Source organism: Aotus nancymaae, unplaced genomic scaffold (genome assembly GCF_030222135.1).
Source record: "Aotus nancymaae isolate 86718 unplaced genomic scaffold, 86718_ANA_hifiasm-v0.15.2.pri h1tg000059l, whole genome shotgun sequence".
Lineage (NCBI taxonomy): Eukaryota > Metazoa > Chordata > Mammalia > Primates > Aotidae > Aotus > Aotus nancymaae.
In genome coordinates, this window is record NW_026988473.1 from 72,393,770 (window position 1) to 72,411,622 (window position 17,853).

At 35.9% G+C, this 17,853-nt stretch overlaps 1 protein-coding gene across 5 annotated transcripts in view; it reads right to left on the minus strand.

Annotated features, from left to right (window-relative positions):
- Positions 1-17,853, minus strand: part of GRM5 (glutamate metabotropic receptor 5) — a 551,045-nt gene that overhangs the window by 334,636 nt on the left and 198,556 nt on the right. For all 5 annotated transcript variants that reach the window (XM_012444850.3, XM_012444849.3, XM_012444851.3 and 2 more), the window contains exon 3: positions 9,722-9,971. In XM_012444850.3, the coding sequence (XP_012300273.2) occupies positions 9,722-9,971 (250 nt within the window). The remainder of the gene's footprint in view (positions 1-9,721; positions 9,972-17,853) is intronic.

Sequence of the window (17,853 nt, forward strand, 5' to 3'; positions counted from 1 at the left end):
GGGGGGTAAGAGGTATTGTTCAATATCAAAGGAACTTTGTAAGGCAGTCCTTACTAGCCAGGTACTTCATGACTTCAGGGACAAAGGTCAGATACAACCAATAAAGGAAAAGAGTTCTCATTGTCCAGGTTTTCTTCTTGTACAACCAAAAGACTGGTAGCTGGTGTTTTTATCTTTTCCCTTCAATGCTAGGAGATTAGCAACTTTGTAGATAAGAGCAGTCATGATCAGAATAAACCTGACCGTACTATCACAAAACAGGAAGGTTAGCTTATTCCTTCCTGCCTTAAATCCTAGTGCTCACTTCTCTTCTTTACTAATAAATGTTCTTTGTGGTATTTTTCTGTACAGAATAGAGCACTTTGACCCACATTAAAAACCTGTTCAGACAAATATCCCTTCTTCTCAATGGTTTTCTTAATGGTGTCTTGGAACTTGTCTGCTTCTTCTTGAGCAACAGAAGTTGTTTTTCTCATTACCTTGAGAATTTTTAAGCCAAATATCTTTCTAAAATTATCCAACCATCCTTTGCCAGCATTAAATTATCTAGCTTTAGATCCTTCATCTTCCTTTTGATTAAGTTGTCCTTTAATGACTTTGCTTTTTCTTGAATCATATTGAACTCTGTATACCCAATCCTGAACCTACATAAAATCTGCATTTTCAAAATGACATAAAAAGGTATTTCCCTAAAACAGCAAGGTTTTCACATCTGCTGGTATAGCTGCAGGGATGACTTCACACATTTCCTTTTCTTTCATTACATTGGTGTTTCCTTATGCTGGATTTGTTTATCTTGAAATGAAGGGCATCTGCAACTGCAGACCTCAATATACAGTACATATTAAGCAACTCAACTTTTTCTTGTGATGTCATGACTTTTCTCTTCTTCTTGGGAGCACTTCCAGCATCACTGCTGACACTCTGGGTCCCATGGTGTTATTTAAGGTTCACAGTATTGCCCCAGACACAATGAAAAATATACAATAACCAGGAGCAATCACTTTTTACTGTGATGTGTGATTCGCTGATAAAATGAACTGCTCACAGAGATGATTAGCCTCAAACTGTGTTTTAAGCAGAACTCACAATACTTGAGATCATTGCAATATCAATAGGAGGTGGATTTGAAATTATTCCAGCAGGACAACATGTACTACAGTTAATTTTATGCAGGTAAGATTTAATAGGACATCTTTACTTTGTTTACATTTCTCTTAATCAGGAATATCTCATAACTGTACACATAAATTTTGATAAATTTTAACTTTTTATAATAGACTGGTGTAGACTTTATGGTAGTAAATGATAAAATTGTATCTGTAAATATTATATTCATTTATGACACATTCTCTTCTTTTTAAAAAATATTCCTAGGCAACATGGTTTGTCTGAGAGTTTGTCCAAATTATGGCGAATCTCAAAAATAAGTTGATCAATTGAAAAAAATCTGTGTATACGGGGACCTGCACTGTTCAAAGGCATGTTGTTCAAAGGTGAACTATAGTTTTCATTCTTTATCCCTTATTAGTTTAACTTCCCAGAATACAGGCTTATATGTCATGGGTTCATTTTTTCACCTTCTACTTACTTCTTAGCCACTTAATTGTTAATCTACTTTTATTACTCCATTCAGCCATGTCCTGTTAAATTGTCAATTATCTCCACCTCTATAAATCCAAACCATTCAGGACATAGGCGTAGGCAAGGACTTCATGACCAAAACACCAAAAGCATTGGCAACAAAAGCCAAAATAGACAAATGGGCCCCAATCAAACTCCACAGCTTCTGCACGGCAAAAGAAACAGTCGTAAGAGTGATTCGGCAACCAACAGAATGGGAAAAAATTTTTGCAGCCTACCCATCTGACAAAGGGCTGATATTCAGAATCTACAAAGAACTAAAACAGATTTACAAGAAAAAAACAAACAAGCCCATTCAAAAATGGGCGAAGGATATGAACAGATACTTTACAAAAGAAGACATACATGAGGCCAACAAGCATATGAAAAAATGCTCACCATCACTGGTCATTAGAGAAATGCAAATCAAAACTACATTGAGATACCATCTCACGCCAGTTAGAATGGCGATCATTAAAAAATCTGGAGACAACAGATGCTGGAGAGGATGTGGAGAAATAGGAACACTTTTACACTGTTGGTGGGAGTGTAAATTAGTGCAACCATTGTGGAAGACAGTGTGGCGATTCCTCAAGGACCTAGAAATAGAAATTCCATTTGACCCAGCAATCCCATTACTGGGTATATATCCAAAGGATTATAAATAGTTCTACTATAAGGACACATGCACATGAATGTTCATTGCAGCACAGTTTACAATAGCAAAGACCTGGAACCAACCCAAATGCCCATCGATGATAGACTGGACAGGGAAAATGTGGCACATATACACCATGGAATATTATGCAACCATCAAAAACGATGAGTTTGCGTCCTTTGTAGGGACATGGATGAACCTGGAAACCATCATTCTCAGCAAACTGACACAAGAACAGAAAATCAAACACTGCATGTTCTCACTTATAGGCAGGTGTTGAACAATGAGAACACATGGACACAGGGAGGGGAGCACTACACACTGGGGTCTGTTGGCGGAAATAGGGGAGGGACAGTGGGGGGTGGGGAGTTGGCAAGAGATAGCATGGGGAGAAATGCCAGATATAGGTGATGGGGAGGAAGGCAGCAAATCACACTGCCACTTGTGTACCTATGCAACAATCTTGCATGTTCTTCACATGTACCCCAAAACCTAAAATGCAATTAAAAAAAATCCAAAAGGCCATTTCAGTATTATTCTCACTTGATCTCCTAAATTCAGTTGACACTTATGGTCTTGTCTTTAAATATTCTCTTCCACTGACTTGTATGACACAACACTCTTGGTTTCCTGTCTGTGTCTCTGGATTTGCCTGTTCCTGTTTCCATTTTACAGTTCATTGTTTTTTCAACCTAAATATTGAAGTCTCTCAAAGATAATTTCTTAGAATTCCTCTCTTAATTTTAACAAACACCTCCTTGATTTGATATCATTCTGATGATTGTCTCAGTTCTGTTTACAGTGTATATATCTCTTCTGAGTTCCCAACTTACATATTCTCCTATCTAGTAGACTACTTTTATCTTTGAAATGTACCTGAACTCCACTTATCCAAAACTGAACTCCTGTCTACACTCTACTTCATATCTGACATTTCCCAATGGCCTCAGCAAAGGTACTGTCATTCCTATTGTTAACTTTTATCCTATACTACAAATTAATGACATTGAATGGCCCAGTAGATAACAATTATGAACATGCCTTTTTTATTGCACTTTATTTTATTGTACTCCTCAGATATTGTATTTTTTACAAATTGAGGGTTTGTGGCAACTCTGTGTCCTACATATCCATTGGCACTATTTTTCCAATGGGATGGTCTCATTTTGTGTAATTTTGGTAATTCTGACAATGTTTCAAACTTTTTCATTATTATTATATCTGTTATGGTGGTCTGTTATCAGTGATCTTTTTTTCTTGTATTATTATTTCAACTTACATGATCATTTTACACATTTAAGGCATACATTGTGATATTTCCATAAATGTATACAATGTATAAGGATCAAATCAGGGTGATAAACATATCCAACACCTCAGACACTTATTATTTATTTGTGTTAGAAACATGCTACTATTGTAACTGGTTTGGGGCATCACAAACTGTGCCCATGTAAGACAGTAATGAGGGTGGTATGTTCTGACTGTCCCACCCACTGGCTGTACTCCTGTCTCTCTCCCTCTCCTCAGGCCTCCCTATCCCTAGAGACACAACAATATTGAAATTAAGCTAATTCATAGCCCTACAATGACTAAATGCTTGAGTGAAAGGAAGAACTGTAAGTCTTTCACATTAAATCAAAAGCTAGAAATGATTATGCTTTGTAAGGAAAGTACAGTATAAGAAAATATCAGCCAAAAATTAGGCCTGTTGCAAAAAACAGCCAAGTTGTGAATATACAGAAATGATAATAAAGAGAAACAGCCTTATTGCTGATATGGAGAAAGTTTTCATCATCTTAACAGAAGATCAAGTCAGCCACAACATTCTTGTAAACCAAAATCTAGTCAACAGCAAGACCTTAACTCTGTTTAATCCTATGAATGCTGAGAGAGGGGAGGAAGCTTCAGAAGATGTGTAAAGCTGGCAGAGGTTATTTCATGAGGTTGAAGGAAGAAAACAGTCTCTATAACATAAAAGTGCTGGGTGAAGCAGCAAGTACAGACTGATAGAGAAGCTTCAACAACATATTTTCAATGTAAACAAAACAGCCTTTTTTGGGAAGAAGATACCATTTAACACTTTCTTAGCTATAGAGGAAAAGTCAAGGCCTTGCTTCAGATTGTCAAAAGACAGGCTAACCCTTCTATGAGAAGATAACAAAACTGGTGACTTGAAGTGGAAGCCAATAATGGTTTACCATTCTGAAAAGCTTTGGAATCTTATGAATTATGATAAATGTATGACTATATTCTAAAAATGAAAAAAGAAAACCTGGGTGTTGACAACCAGCATGGTTTACTGAATATTTTAAGTCTACTATTGAGAATTACTACTCACGCATATGTACACAACAAAAATCCTTTGGAATAGTACTGCTAATGTGCCCAGCCAGCCAAGAAGTCTGATGGAGACATACATGGAATTTAATATTGTTTTTATGCCTGCTAATACAATATCCATTCTGCAGCCTATGAATCAACAGGTAATTTTGACTTTCATGTCTTATTATTTCTAAAATACATTTCATAAGGCCATAACTGCCAGAGATGGTAATCCCTTAGATGGATATAGGCAAAGTAAGTTGGAGACTTTGGGGAAAGGGTTCACTATTCTAGGTATCATTAAGAGCATTCACGATTCATAGAAGGTCAAAATATCAACAACAGGAGTTTAGAATAAGTGATCCCAACCCTCATGGATGACTTGGAGGGGTTCCAATACTTCCAGCCATGGAAGTAACTGAATATAGGGTGGAAAGAGCAGGAGAACTAGAATTAGAAGGTGAGTCTGAAGATGTGAGTGAACTCCTACAATCTCATGATAAATCTTGAATTGATGAAGAGTTGCTTCTTATAGATCAGCAAAGAAAGTGGTTTCTTGAGGTGGAATATACTCTAGTGAAGGTGCTATCAGCATTGTTTAAATGACAACAAAGAATTTAGAATATTATCTAAACTTGTAGACAAAGCAGTGACAGAATATGAAAGGACTGACTCCAATTTTGAGAGCAGTTCTAATGCGAGTAAAATGCCATTGAACAACATTTTACGCCACAGACAAATACCATTTCATTTTGTGAAAGGAAGACTCATTTGATGTGGCAAACTTCATTGTTGTCTTATTTTAAGAAACTGCTTGCTGGACGTGGTGGCTCATACCTGTAATCCCCAGCACTTTGGGAGGCTGAGGCAGGCAGATCACGAGGTCAAGAAATCGAGACCATCCTGGCCAAAATGGTGAAACTATGTCTCTATTGAAAATACAAAAATTAGCTGGGCACGGTGACAGGTGCCTGTAGTCACAGCTGCTTAGGAGGCTGAGACAGGAGAATAGCTTGAACCCAGGAGGCAGAGGTTGCAGTGAGCTGAGATCGCACCACGGCACTACAGCCTGGCAACAGAGCGAGACTCCATCTCAAAAAATAAAAAATGTATATATTTACCTCTGGGGAATGGCCACTATCATAGTTTTACTAGCAAAACTGCAATTTCATTGGCAAAGATATTTATTACAGTAAGGTCTGATCATTTCTATTTTGAAAAAAATATTGATGTAGATTGACCTCTCACTAAGAAATGCTACTTATAATTCCCAAGTACTTTTGAAATTTAAGTACATTTCCTTTCTGTGGCCTTGTAATCATCATGTTAAAGAGTAGAGATTCTCAAATTATTCAAATAAAGTTAATTGTAGATCAAATAAAACTATATTTCAGTAGTTAATTTGCTAAAAGCTAGTTCTTATTTCCAAGTCTTATTTAAATTTCTAACTTTTAAATAATTTATTTCAAGTAATTCTTTCCCAGATCTAGAACTAAGACAGTGTATTCATTCTAGAAAAATAAGTCTCCTTAGAAACACCATTAATGTTCAGATTATTGATCTCAATCTGCTCTCAGGGCCAAAGTGTTTAGCAAGACTATTTCAGGGACCTGAACGGGATATTTTTATTGACAATGAGACAGCAGAGTACCCAGAGCTCAAATGGAAATACCTCGTGGCTAGGTCTATATCATTCTAACATTCTATTGATGTGCAGCACAGACAGTGAGATGTGTTGATGGGTGAGGTTGTCTCAGCAGCAGAGTTGTCTTAGTCCTGCCAAGCGCTTAAGTTGAATAACCTATTAAACATGGTTGACCTACGGCAGATGGAGATATTTATAAGTAACTATAGCTATTAAATGTGGACCCTCCAGGAGGCTCTAAATATAGTCTTTTTTTTTTTTTTTTTTTGATTTCTAGTTCCTAAGGCCATTTATTCACATTTGCTTTGGGGAAGAGAAGGAACAAAAAGAGATTTGGAGAACATACGTAAACAGAGTAAGAGGAGAACACTAAAAGGAATTATACGGTGAGCTAAATAAAAATTTTTAGGAGGTAACATTGATATCAAATACTAATTAAAATTAAAATTTGAATTGTCTAGGATTTAAAAAAAATAAACCCAGGTTCTATGTAGAACTGAGGATTTGCTATCAAATAATATCTTTCCCTCTGTTTCTACTCTACAGAAGACAAGTTAGAAGAAAACAGCACTGGTTTATAAGTTATGGTAGTTGGGTAATTGTGTGACCTTAAGCACGTCATACAAATTTTGGAGGTATCAGTTTTCTCATTTGTAAAATCAGAGTTAGTAAATGTCATAAATATTTTCATATAACTATGAACTTCGGCTTTTTTGTTCCATTTCACACGTCAATATTTACTGAGTCTTACTTACAGCCCATGTGTATAAAATAGAATAGTACTCAATATTTAGGTTGTTCTTAGATGTGGTTTTTTTTTTCATAACTTATATGACCTTCTATCTAACTTACCTATAAGTTTCATACAGGCAATAATTACTGTTTGTTTTGTTCACTGATTTATTTCAAGTACCTTAACACTGTAAACATTCAACATTTGTCAAATGAATGACTAAATGAAAAAATACATGTAAAGTGCTTAGGATAGTAATTGGCACAAAGCATTTATAAATTGTTCTATAAATGGTTATGATAAATGGTTTTATTAATACCCACAGTGCCATCTCACTAAGATAGTTGGACGAAATTGTTATATTTCAGAAAGAAGTTGGAGAGTACTGAGGACCACACTGCTGTTCTCAAATATTTGAAAGAGTATCACATGCTACTTTTAAAGAAAAGAATATGGACCAAGAGGCAGAAACTACAGAGAGATAGTTTTAAAAAATGGAGTAAGGAAGAGTTTTCTAACAAAATTGCTCAAAATGAAATGAACTGGTGTTCAGGTAAATGTCAGATTATTACATAGCCAGTTAATGGGGGGATAAAAAAATCTAACTGAAGGCTATAAATTTAGTATTCCATGAACTAAATGATATGGAGTGAACACACTGTTTATTACATATAAAATAAATTTTAAAATATACAAAATATAAAGTTTTGTGATGCTTCTGGAAATAAAATTATAGATGGAACATGGCGAATATCATAATAACCAATCTATTTACGTTGTGTACCTGAGATCAAAGAACATTTACTTTCTGGCAAATACCATATGACTGAAAACAAATGCTGCTGATTTGTCTTATTAATGCTGGCAAATGCAGCAGACAGTAGTCGTAGAATTCTTTCTTCCCTATCAGAAAAACAGAACTCCTTAAAGCCAGATTTTTGTCTTTTCTGTTCTTTTTTACCCCAGTTGTAACACTGCACTTCAGAATACAGTATAAGAATATTGGCAGTTGGCATATTCGTGGGTTGTATAAAACTAACTGTTGCATCATTCCTGCCAACTCGGGATGATTTTGACAAAATGCATGACATTGATAAAAAAGGAATCTCATTCAGTATCATTTTTATTGAAGGATGTGTGGCCTCATACAAATATAGCCCCATCAATCTATTGCCATCAGATTGGACAGAAACAAATAAGGGTACATGAAATGGCTGTCCTAAAATGTATCCCAGCTGGAGCTAAGTCTGATCACAGAAGATCAGTTAAGCATTTGGAAAATGAAGAAAGTATGTTTCCTTTAATGAGCCATCAAAAGTTATTAACAAGTGAGTTGGCTCTCTATTTTGGCCAGAAGCCCTGAGAAAGATGCGGAAGTTTCTAAGGTTTTGCTGTTCTTTAAATTGAATACATGTTAATAAAAATATATGTGATATATAATAATGTTTTAAAGATATGGAATGAAGAAGCTGCTTCCCTACCACTGATAACTTCCAGTGTTACCATCTCAGAAGCGCATTTCATTCACACATTCAAATCTATGGTATTGTCTTACTAGTTTATGATAGTTAATTTTACGTGTCTAGTGCCTGGACTACAGGTGCCCAGACATTTTACCAGATATTATTCTGCCTGTGTCTATGACAGTGTTTTGGATGAGATTAACATTTGAATCAGTAGACCGAGTAAAGCAGATTGCCCTTTCTACTATGGGTGGACTTCAAACAATCAACTGAAGATCTGAATAGAATTAAAAGGCTAAGAGGTAATTTTGTGCCTGACAGCATGAGATGGTGCATTGGTCTTTCCTAGCCTTCAGACTTGGACTGAGACATTGGCTCATCTGAGTTGCAAGGCTACCAGCTTTCAGACTGGAACTTAATGTTATCATCTCTCATGGTTCTAAGACCTTTAGACTTGAATTGGAACTACACACATTGGCGCTTCTGGGTCTTTAGCTGGCCAACTGCAGCTTGTGACTTCTCAGCTTCTTTAATGACATGAACCAATTCCTTGTAGTAAATCTTATATATATACACACACAAATATATACATACACATATACATGTGTGCAGGACACACATATATGCACATTTTGTATTCTATATGTATATACTTTTGGTTTTGTTTATCTGGAGAATTTGACTAATACACTGATTCAGCAACAACAACAGGGAATGGTATGAGTTGTGTCAATCATCTCTGTAGAAGCTCATGTTTTAGTACCTTGTCTAGAAACAATGTAGGTGATCAGGCAAGATAACGACACTATTGTGATATAGAATAGAAAGTCAAGTTTCTAATGCTTTAAAAATGAGCTCTGAAAGTAATTCCCCACTTCCAAACCCCAATTTCTGTGATTCTACATTATAAACCAAGCTCATATAATCATTCTCAAAATCAGCTTTAAAATCAGCTATGAGTTTGAGACATGTTTGCTTTCCAAGTAAATTACTCAAGCATATAAAAATCCCTTTCATTTCCTTACAGTCACTTTTTTAGGACTGAAAGGAGCATCATCTTCATTTGTTGATTCCTGTCATTATTAATCAGCACATGGCGGTCTACTTATTTTCCATGATTTTCTCCAGGCACAGGTGCTTTATGAAAAGTAAGCTCTATTTCCACTGCACAGATTAAGCCTTGAAAGATTTTTTTATTGTATACTAAATGCTACCCTTCGTTGCTGCCAAATTCTTGGTATTAACTCCATGTGAATTTTCTCAACGTCACTTACCTGCCCAAAAGCAGAAATTCTCCAGCTAGACCCAGGCGCCTCATGGCCATCAGGAGACCTCTCACCGTCATGCCCTCGCAGAAGCAGGCCACCACCCGGGCCTTGGGCAAGTGACTTGTGAGCTTCTTCAGCAGCTTATCAAAGCTCTGCTCCCCTGCATTGCTGTAGATTTTATAAGAATGGGCGATGCAAATCCCTTCCTTGGCTGACATGTCTTTGAAGGCTTCCATCCCACTTTCTCCATAGTTGCCTGTGTGAAAACATAGATGAGCAGAGGGATAGTAAGATGAGAGTGTTGCATTAATTGGGCATAATCAAAATAAAGGTGTTAGGAGCATGAAAGTCATTGGTATGGTACTTGGAACTCAAAGACCTGAATTTCAGTTTTTGCTCTTTTGCTGAATTGCTTATTTTGGCTAAATTACAATTGAACTACATTATACATGCATTGATCTTTTATATTTTCACTTAGATGAGGGAATAATACAAAAAGTGCAAGGAATTCACCATCCTTTTATGACTCAAAAAGAGCTCCTAGTCCATATGTGAGTTGATGGAAGATATTTATCTGCTATTTTTTATTTTGCATTCTATATCACTTTCCTTTGCTTCTCATTGATGATAATTTCATCCTACTGATACAGATTTTTGTCTTTAAAGTTATAGTACATATGTATAATACATGTAGTTTATATAGTGTAGATATTGCCATATAAATATTTTATAGAATATTATATATAATATTCAGTATAGTATATACTTACCATAAGAAATTGTGGTTTGGTCTTAATTAAAAAACTGAGATCCTTGATTAAGATTTAGTATACAACCATGGGGAAGTTATTGATAAGGATGAAAAAATCCAAAGTCCTTTGCAAAATTAAGGGACTAAGGACTAATGGTAGTCCTTTAAAATTAATGAAAAGGGGGATTAATATTGACTGCTATATGCCAGGACACCAGGACGTTTATATATGTGATTTAATTATCACTAACTATAAAATACTGATGTAGATATTATGAGCTCCACTCCATACATTCCTAAGAAAACAGATAAAGCAGTTAGGTCCACATTTGCCTGGAGTTACACTAGCAGTAAGTAGAGGGCTGGACTCCATTCACAGATCTAGTAGCAAAGGTTCTGCTGCCTCTCTTTGTCTAAGGCTGACTCTTAAGACTCTCAGAATTCTAATTACACTTGCATTTCTCTTTTCCATTTCGAAGTGACAATTCTCCAATTTTAGATATTTTGGAACATTTTAAGGCTCTATATTTCATACAAGGCTCATATTCTGAATTTTCAAAATAGATAAATGAGGGGGGTTGCTTTGAAGAATGCAAGAGGCTATTATAAGATAACCAAGCTGTACAACATGTAAGAATGCAACTGACCTAAAAATCAACTAGACTTAGGAACTGGAATCTCATCAGGAGGAGTAGATATCAAATTAATAAGGAGCACTGAACATTCAATTGCATAGGGTTCGCTATATGTCTATAACTGCAATAAAAAACCACATTGCCATGTATGTACCTATGCAACAATGTTGCACGTTCTTCACATGTACCCTAAAACCTAAAATGCAATAAAATACATATTTAAAAAAATAACTTCATAACAATTTGATTTTGGCAAAGTCAGTTTATATATATCAGCTCACTGCTCCTTACAACAACTCTGTGATTAAAGGTTAACATTATCTCCCCTTGGCTGATAAAACTGAAGTTCAAATATAGATAGTAGGTGTCAGGATCTTTGTTTGAACATACATCTTTTGATTCCTGCCCTGATGTGTGTACTATCATACCACAGGTACCTTGCTGCAAATGAAATCCATAATCTTTGAGGGTAGATTTTGGTGAAGTTCTATCTCTATGAACAAACTACAAAGGGCAGAGCAGAGCAGATCAGCTTGAGTCCCAGCCAAAAATATTGGTGGGTCAGCTGCATTTCTCTTCTTCTCCAGAATTAAAAGCAATAAGAAGCCTCTGTCATGATGGCAGGTGGGCAATCTAGTTATTTTGCAATTAACGAAGTTTAAAGGGCACTTTCCAAAAAATGTGCCAATGGGCCTAAATTACTACCAGTTTTACACTAATCTGAGAAATCTATTATTCTTTGATTTATTTTTAGCTAACTCTGTTTTTCAACAGAATGCCTTGCATTTCATGTTTGGAGTTAATGCGGAGGCATTTGCATAAATAATTTGAAATTAGGTATAGTGATTGTGAAGTGAATTTATTGAGAATTTCCTATTCTTTATTTACTTTTATTTTCAATACATTCACTGTTAAACAGGAAAAGATACCTAACAAATTCAGATTCTTCAGCACTTTGTTCCTAACAGCTTTGTTTTAACGCTGCTTTTGTTTATATAATATGTAATACAGAAGCAGCTTGAAATAGTGAAGAGAACTTTGTTATTAGAGAAACTTGAGTTCAGTTTATATAGTCTTTTTAATTTCAGCTTTCTGAGTTAAAACTGCTTAACATTCAGATATTTTTGATATTGTATATAATGTATTTAAACTATCTGGTAGGTCACCTGAACCCAATTAATTGTACCTACTGAAATTATAAAGAATATTCAACCCTATCAAAAAGTGGGCAAAGAATATGAACAGACACTTCTCAAAAGAAGATATTTATATGGCCAAGAAACATATAAAAAAGAAGTTCATCATCACTGGTCATTAGAGAAATGTAAATCAAAACCACAACGAGATACCATCTAACACCATTTAGAATGGTGATCATTAAAAAGTTAGGAAACAACAGATGCTGGAGAGGATGTGGAGAAATAGGAATGCTTTTACACTGCTGGTGGGAGTGTAAAGTAGTTCAACCATGTGGAAGACAGTGTGGCAATTCCTAAAGGATCTAGAACCAGAAATACCATTTGACCCAGCAATCCCATTACTGGGTAATATATTCAAAGGATTATAAATCATTCTCCTATAAAGACACATGCACACGTATTTTTATTGGAGCACTGTTCACAATAGCAAAGACTTGGAACCAGCTGGAATGGCCATCAATAACAGACTGGATAAAGAAAATGTAGCACATATATACCATGGAATACTATGCAGCCATAAAAAAGTATGAATTCATGTTCTTTGCAGGGACATGTCTGTACCTGGAAACCATCATTCTCAGCAAACTAACACAGGAACAGAAAACCAAACACTGCATGTTTTCACTCATAAGTGGGAGTTGAACAATGAGAACACATGGACACAGGGAGGGGAACATCACACACAGGGGCCTATTGGGGTTTGGGGTATTAGGGGAGGAGTAGCATTAGGAGAAATACCTAAGGTAGATGACGAGTTGATGGGTGCAGCAAACCACCGTGGCACGTGTATAACTATGTGACAAACCTGCATGTTCTGCACATGTTCCCAGAACATGAAGTATAATTTTAAAAAAATTCAAAGAATATTGTAGACAGTGTTTAGCTACTTTTTTTCTGGAGCATTTAAAACAAACAGTGGAGCAAATGAAACTATTACTGAACACTAGACTAAAAAAATAAGCTTATACTAGCAGAAGAAAATATTATTTTCCCAGAGCAAATCCCAAGCAGTACCCTTTAAAATTAAAAAAGGCAGGGATATATATGAAAAATTTCCATTCAATTTTTCAGTGAATCAAAAGCTTCTCTAAAAAAGAAACTCTATTTTAAACATTTGAATAAGAAACAGTTTTAATACGTGTGTGACATAAAAATTCTATGGAATATAATTTTGATTTAGAAAAAGAAATCCTTTGTAAGCTGGGAGACAAATAAGAATATGTCTTCCAAGAAAATGGAAAAGACTGAAGTGTTAGTTTTATACTTTATAAAAGTATATAACTTTCATACTTCATAAAAAGTTAGTTTTATAGTTTGTTGACACCTTCCGATAGCTGAAAGAAACACTACATTCTAGAATTACACATTTTAAAATAATGAAAAAATGTGTAGCAAAAGAAATGTCTACAGGCGTCTCAAAGAAGAAAGGAAGACATTTCAAGTGATATGTAGAATGAGGGAAAAGCTAAGGAAGCAACTATTTATTTTTCCAATAGAGGGAAACAAGTCACTGAGAAAGCAAGCTGTGGTATAAAGTATAAAACTAACACGTGACTTTATTTTAAGCAATGAATAGAAGTAAGAAGGAATCCGTAGACTGTTCATCATTAAGTAACAGAGGGTTTATAACTTGGATTTCTGTGGAGAAAACATAATCATAGCCCAATATCTTCACTTGTAGCTCACACCATTTACAGGCATAATGATGCAAATGTCAATCACTGATTTTCAAATTTAAGAATCCACCTATACACAAATGGAAAACTCAATATGCAATGAAATATATTTGTTATCAACTTTTATGATGACAATTAAAGAGAAAGATGATGAAGGCTGAGCGGTAGATACAGGGAAAGAGGAAGACCATTAAAATCATCCACTCCCAATTTGGAAGCCAAGATACACAGAAAATAAAATATATGTGATTAAGGGAATTATTTGAAGTTAAATAATCAGGAGGTAGCTAATATAATGGGAGAATTATAATAAAAGAAGGAATAAGAAGACGTACAAGGTAAGAGATAGTGTCTATAGTCATTTAAAAGTAGTTTTTTTAAAAATACATATTCATATTAGAGCAGTGGAGGTGAAAATAAAAGGATGAAAAACGGAAACATTTTTTCACCTTAAGCCCTTCTGCATTATTTGACTTTTAAGAATATGAAAATATACATTTAATGAAAAATATAAATTCGCATACTTAAAAGTCATTGAAAGGAGAGAGTTTATGCAGATAATTTTAAAAGTAATTTTCTTCTCTCTGCTTTATCATTTTTATCCTGTTTTAGGGATAGAACTCATAGAAGTTCTTTATATGCTACTCTTGGTGGTGGAAATGTAAATTAGCACACCCATTAATAGGAAACTGCACGGAAATTCCTCAGCAAAACTAAAAACAGGATGATATGATATAGCACTGCTCCTTCTGGGTATATTTCCAGTGAATTTTAACTGTACTCCCATGTTCATGGCAGCATTATTTACAAAAGCCAAATTACATCCATCAATAGATAAATGAATTTTAAAATGTGTTGTATATATACACAATGAAATACCAACAGCCTAGAAACCCTAAAAAACAGGTTAGAGGACGGGCGCGGTGGCTCACGCCTGTAATCCCAGCACTTTGGGAGGCCGAGGCAGGTGGATCATGAGGTCAAGAGATCGAGACCATCCTGGTCAACATGGTGAAACCCCGTCTCTACTAAAAATACAAAAAATTAGCTGGGCATGGTGGCGCGTGCCTGTAATCCCAGCTACTCAGGAGGCTGAGGCAGGAGAATTGCCTGAACCCAGGAGGCGGAGGTTGCAGTGAGCCAAGATCGCGCCATTGCACTCCAGCCTGGGTAACAAGAGTGAAACTCCGTCTCAAAAAAAAAAAAAAAAAAAAACGGGTTAGAAAATAACAAAAAATTCTGCCATTTGCTACAAAAGAATATTACTCACTTCTGTACTGCTAAGGGAACCTATTAGAGAACTAAAACATGTTGAATAAAGGAATAAATGACTAAATGAGAAGTACAAAATAATCAACTTCTATTTCCACATTAAAATAATTGCCCAACTAACTATGTGACCAGCAACTGGGATGCCACATTGTGTCTAGGGGGTGTCACTCTAGTAAGCTATTATAAAATATTTCACTTAAAACATGAACAGAGGTGCACAACAATCAAAATATTTGTTATTTTCCCCCTGAGGACCCCAGCATTTCCCTGAGTACATAACAGATTTTAATAATTCAACCTCAAATACTGTTTAAAGCTAGTGCTTTCACTAACACTATTTGAACTGAATTGCATCAGCTGGGATCTGGAAGCATCTGCCTACATTGGCCCTACAAGGCACACACTGGAAACAGGATTTGTTAAAGAGTAACTTCTGAAACTATTCCAAATAATCCAAAAAGAGGGAATCCTTCCCAAATCATTTTATGAGACCAACATCATCCTCATGCCAAAACCCGGCAGAGACTCAACAAGAAAAGAAAACTACAGGCCAATATCCATGATGAACATAGATGCAAAAATCTTCAATAAAATACTGGCAAGCTGATTGCAACAGCACATCAAAAAGCCTATCCTCCATGATCAAGTAGGATTCATCCCGGGGATGCAAGGCTGGTTCAATATACGCAAGTCTATAAATGTAATTCACCACATAAACAGAACCAAAGATAAAAACCATGATTATCTCAATTGATGCAGAGAAGGCCTTCGACAAAATTCAACAGCCCTTTATGCTAAAAACCCTCAATAAACTAGGTATTGATGGAATGTATCTCAAAATAATAAAAGCTATTTACGACAAACCAACAGCCAATATCATACTGAATGGGCAAAAACTGGAAGCATTCTCTTTGAAATCTGGCACTAGACAAGGATGCCCTCTCTCACCACTCCTATTCAATATAGTACTGGAAGTTCTAGCCAGAGCAATCAGGCAAGAAAAAGAAATAAAGGGTATTCAATTAGGAAAGGAGGAAGTCAAATTGTCTCTATTTGCAGATGACATGATTGTATATCTAGAAGACCCCATCATCTCAGCCCAAAATCTCCTGAAACTGATAAGCAGCTTCAGCAAAGTCTCAGGATACAAAATCAATGTGCAAAATTCACAAGCATTCCTATACAGCAATAACAGAATTAAGGAGAGCCAGATCAAGAATGAACTGCCATTCACAATTGCTACAAAGAGAATAAAATACCTAGGAATACAACTAACAAGGAATGTAAAGGACCTCTTCAAGGAGAACTACAAACCACTGCTCAACGAAATAAGAGAGGACACAAACAGATGGAGAAACATTCCATGTTCACGGTTAGGAAGAATCAATATCATGAAAATGGCCATACTGCCGAAAGTAATTTACAGATTCAATGCTATCCCCATCAAGCTACAAATGACCTTCTTCACAGAACTGGAAAAAACTACCTTAAACTTCATATGGAACCAAAAGAGAGCCCGCAGAGCCAAGTCAATTCTAAGCAAAAAGAACAAAGTGGGAGGCATCACACTACCGGACCTCAAACTATACTACAAGGCTACAGTAATCAAAACAGCATGGTACTGGTACCAAAACAGAGATATAGACCAATGGAACAGAACAGAGGCATCGGAGGCAACACAACATATCCACAACCATCCGATCTTTGACAAACCTGATAAAAACAAGCAATGGGGAAAGGAATCCCTGTTCAATAAGTGGTGTTGGGAAAACTGCCTAGCCATATACAGAAAGCAGAAACTGGACCCCTTCCTGATATCTTACACTAAAATTAACTCCAGATGGATTAAAGACTTAAACATAAGACCTAACACCATAAAAACCCGAAAAGAAAATCTAGGCAAAACCATTCAGCACATAGGCGTAGGCAAGGACTTCATGACCAAAACACCAAAAGCACTGGCAACAAAAGCCAAAATAGACAAATGGGGGACCTAATCAAACTCCACAGATTCTGCACGGTGAAAGAAACAGTCAATAGAGTGAATCGGCAACCAACAGAATGGGAAAAAATTTTTGCATTCTGAATATCAGAATATTACAGATATCCAGAATTTACAACGAACTAAAACAGATTTACAAGAAAAAAACAAACAAGCCCATTCAAAAATGGGCGAAGGATATGAACAGATACTTTACAAAAGAAGACATACATGAGGCCAATGAGCATATGAAAAAATGCTCATCATCACTGGTCATTAGAGAAATGCAAATCAAAACTACATTGAGATACCATCTCACGCCAGTTAGAATGGCGATCATTAAAAAATCTGGAGACAACAGATGCTGGAGAGGATGTGGAGAAATAGGAATGCTTTTACACTGTTGGTGGGAGTGTAAATTAGTTCAACCATTGTGGAAGACAGTGTGGCGATTCCTCAAGGACCTAGAAACAGAAATTCCATTTGACCCAGCAATCCCATTACTGGGCATATATCCAAAGGATTATAAATCATTCTACTATAAGGGCACATGCACAAAAATGTTCATTGCAGCACAGTTTACAATAGCAAAGACCTGGAACCAACTCAAATGCCCATTGATGA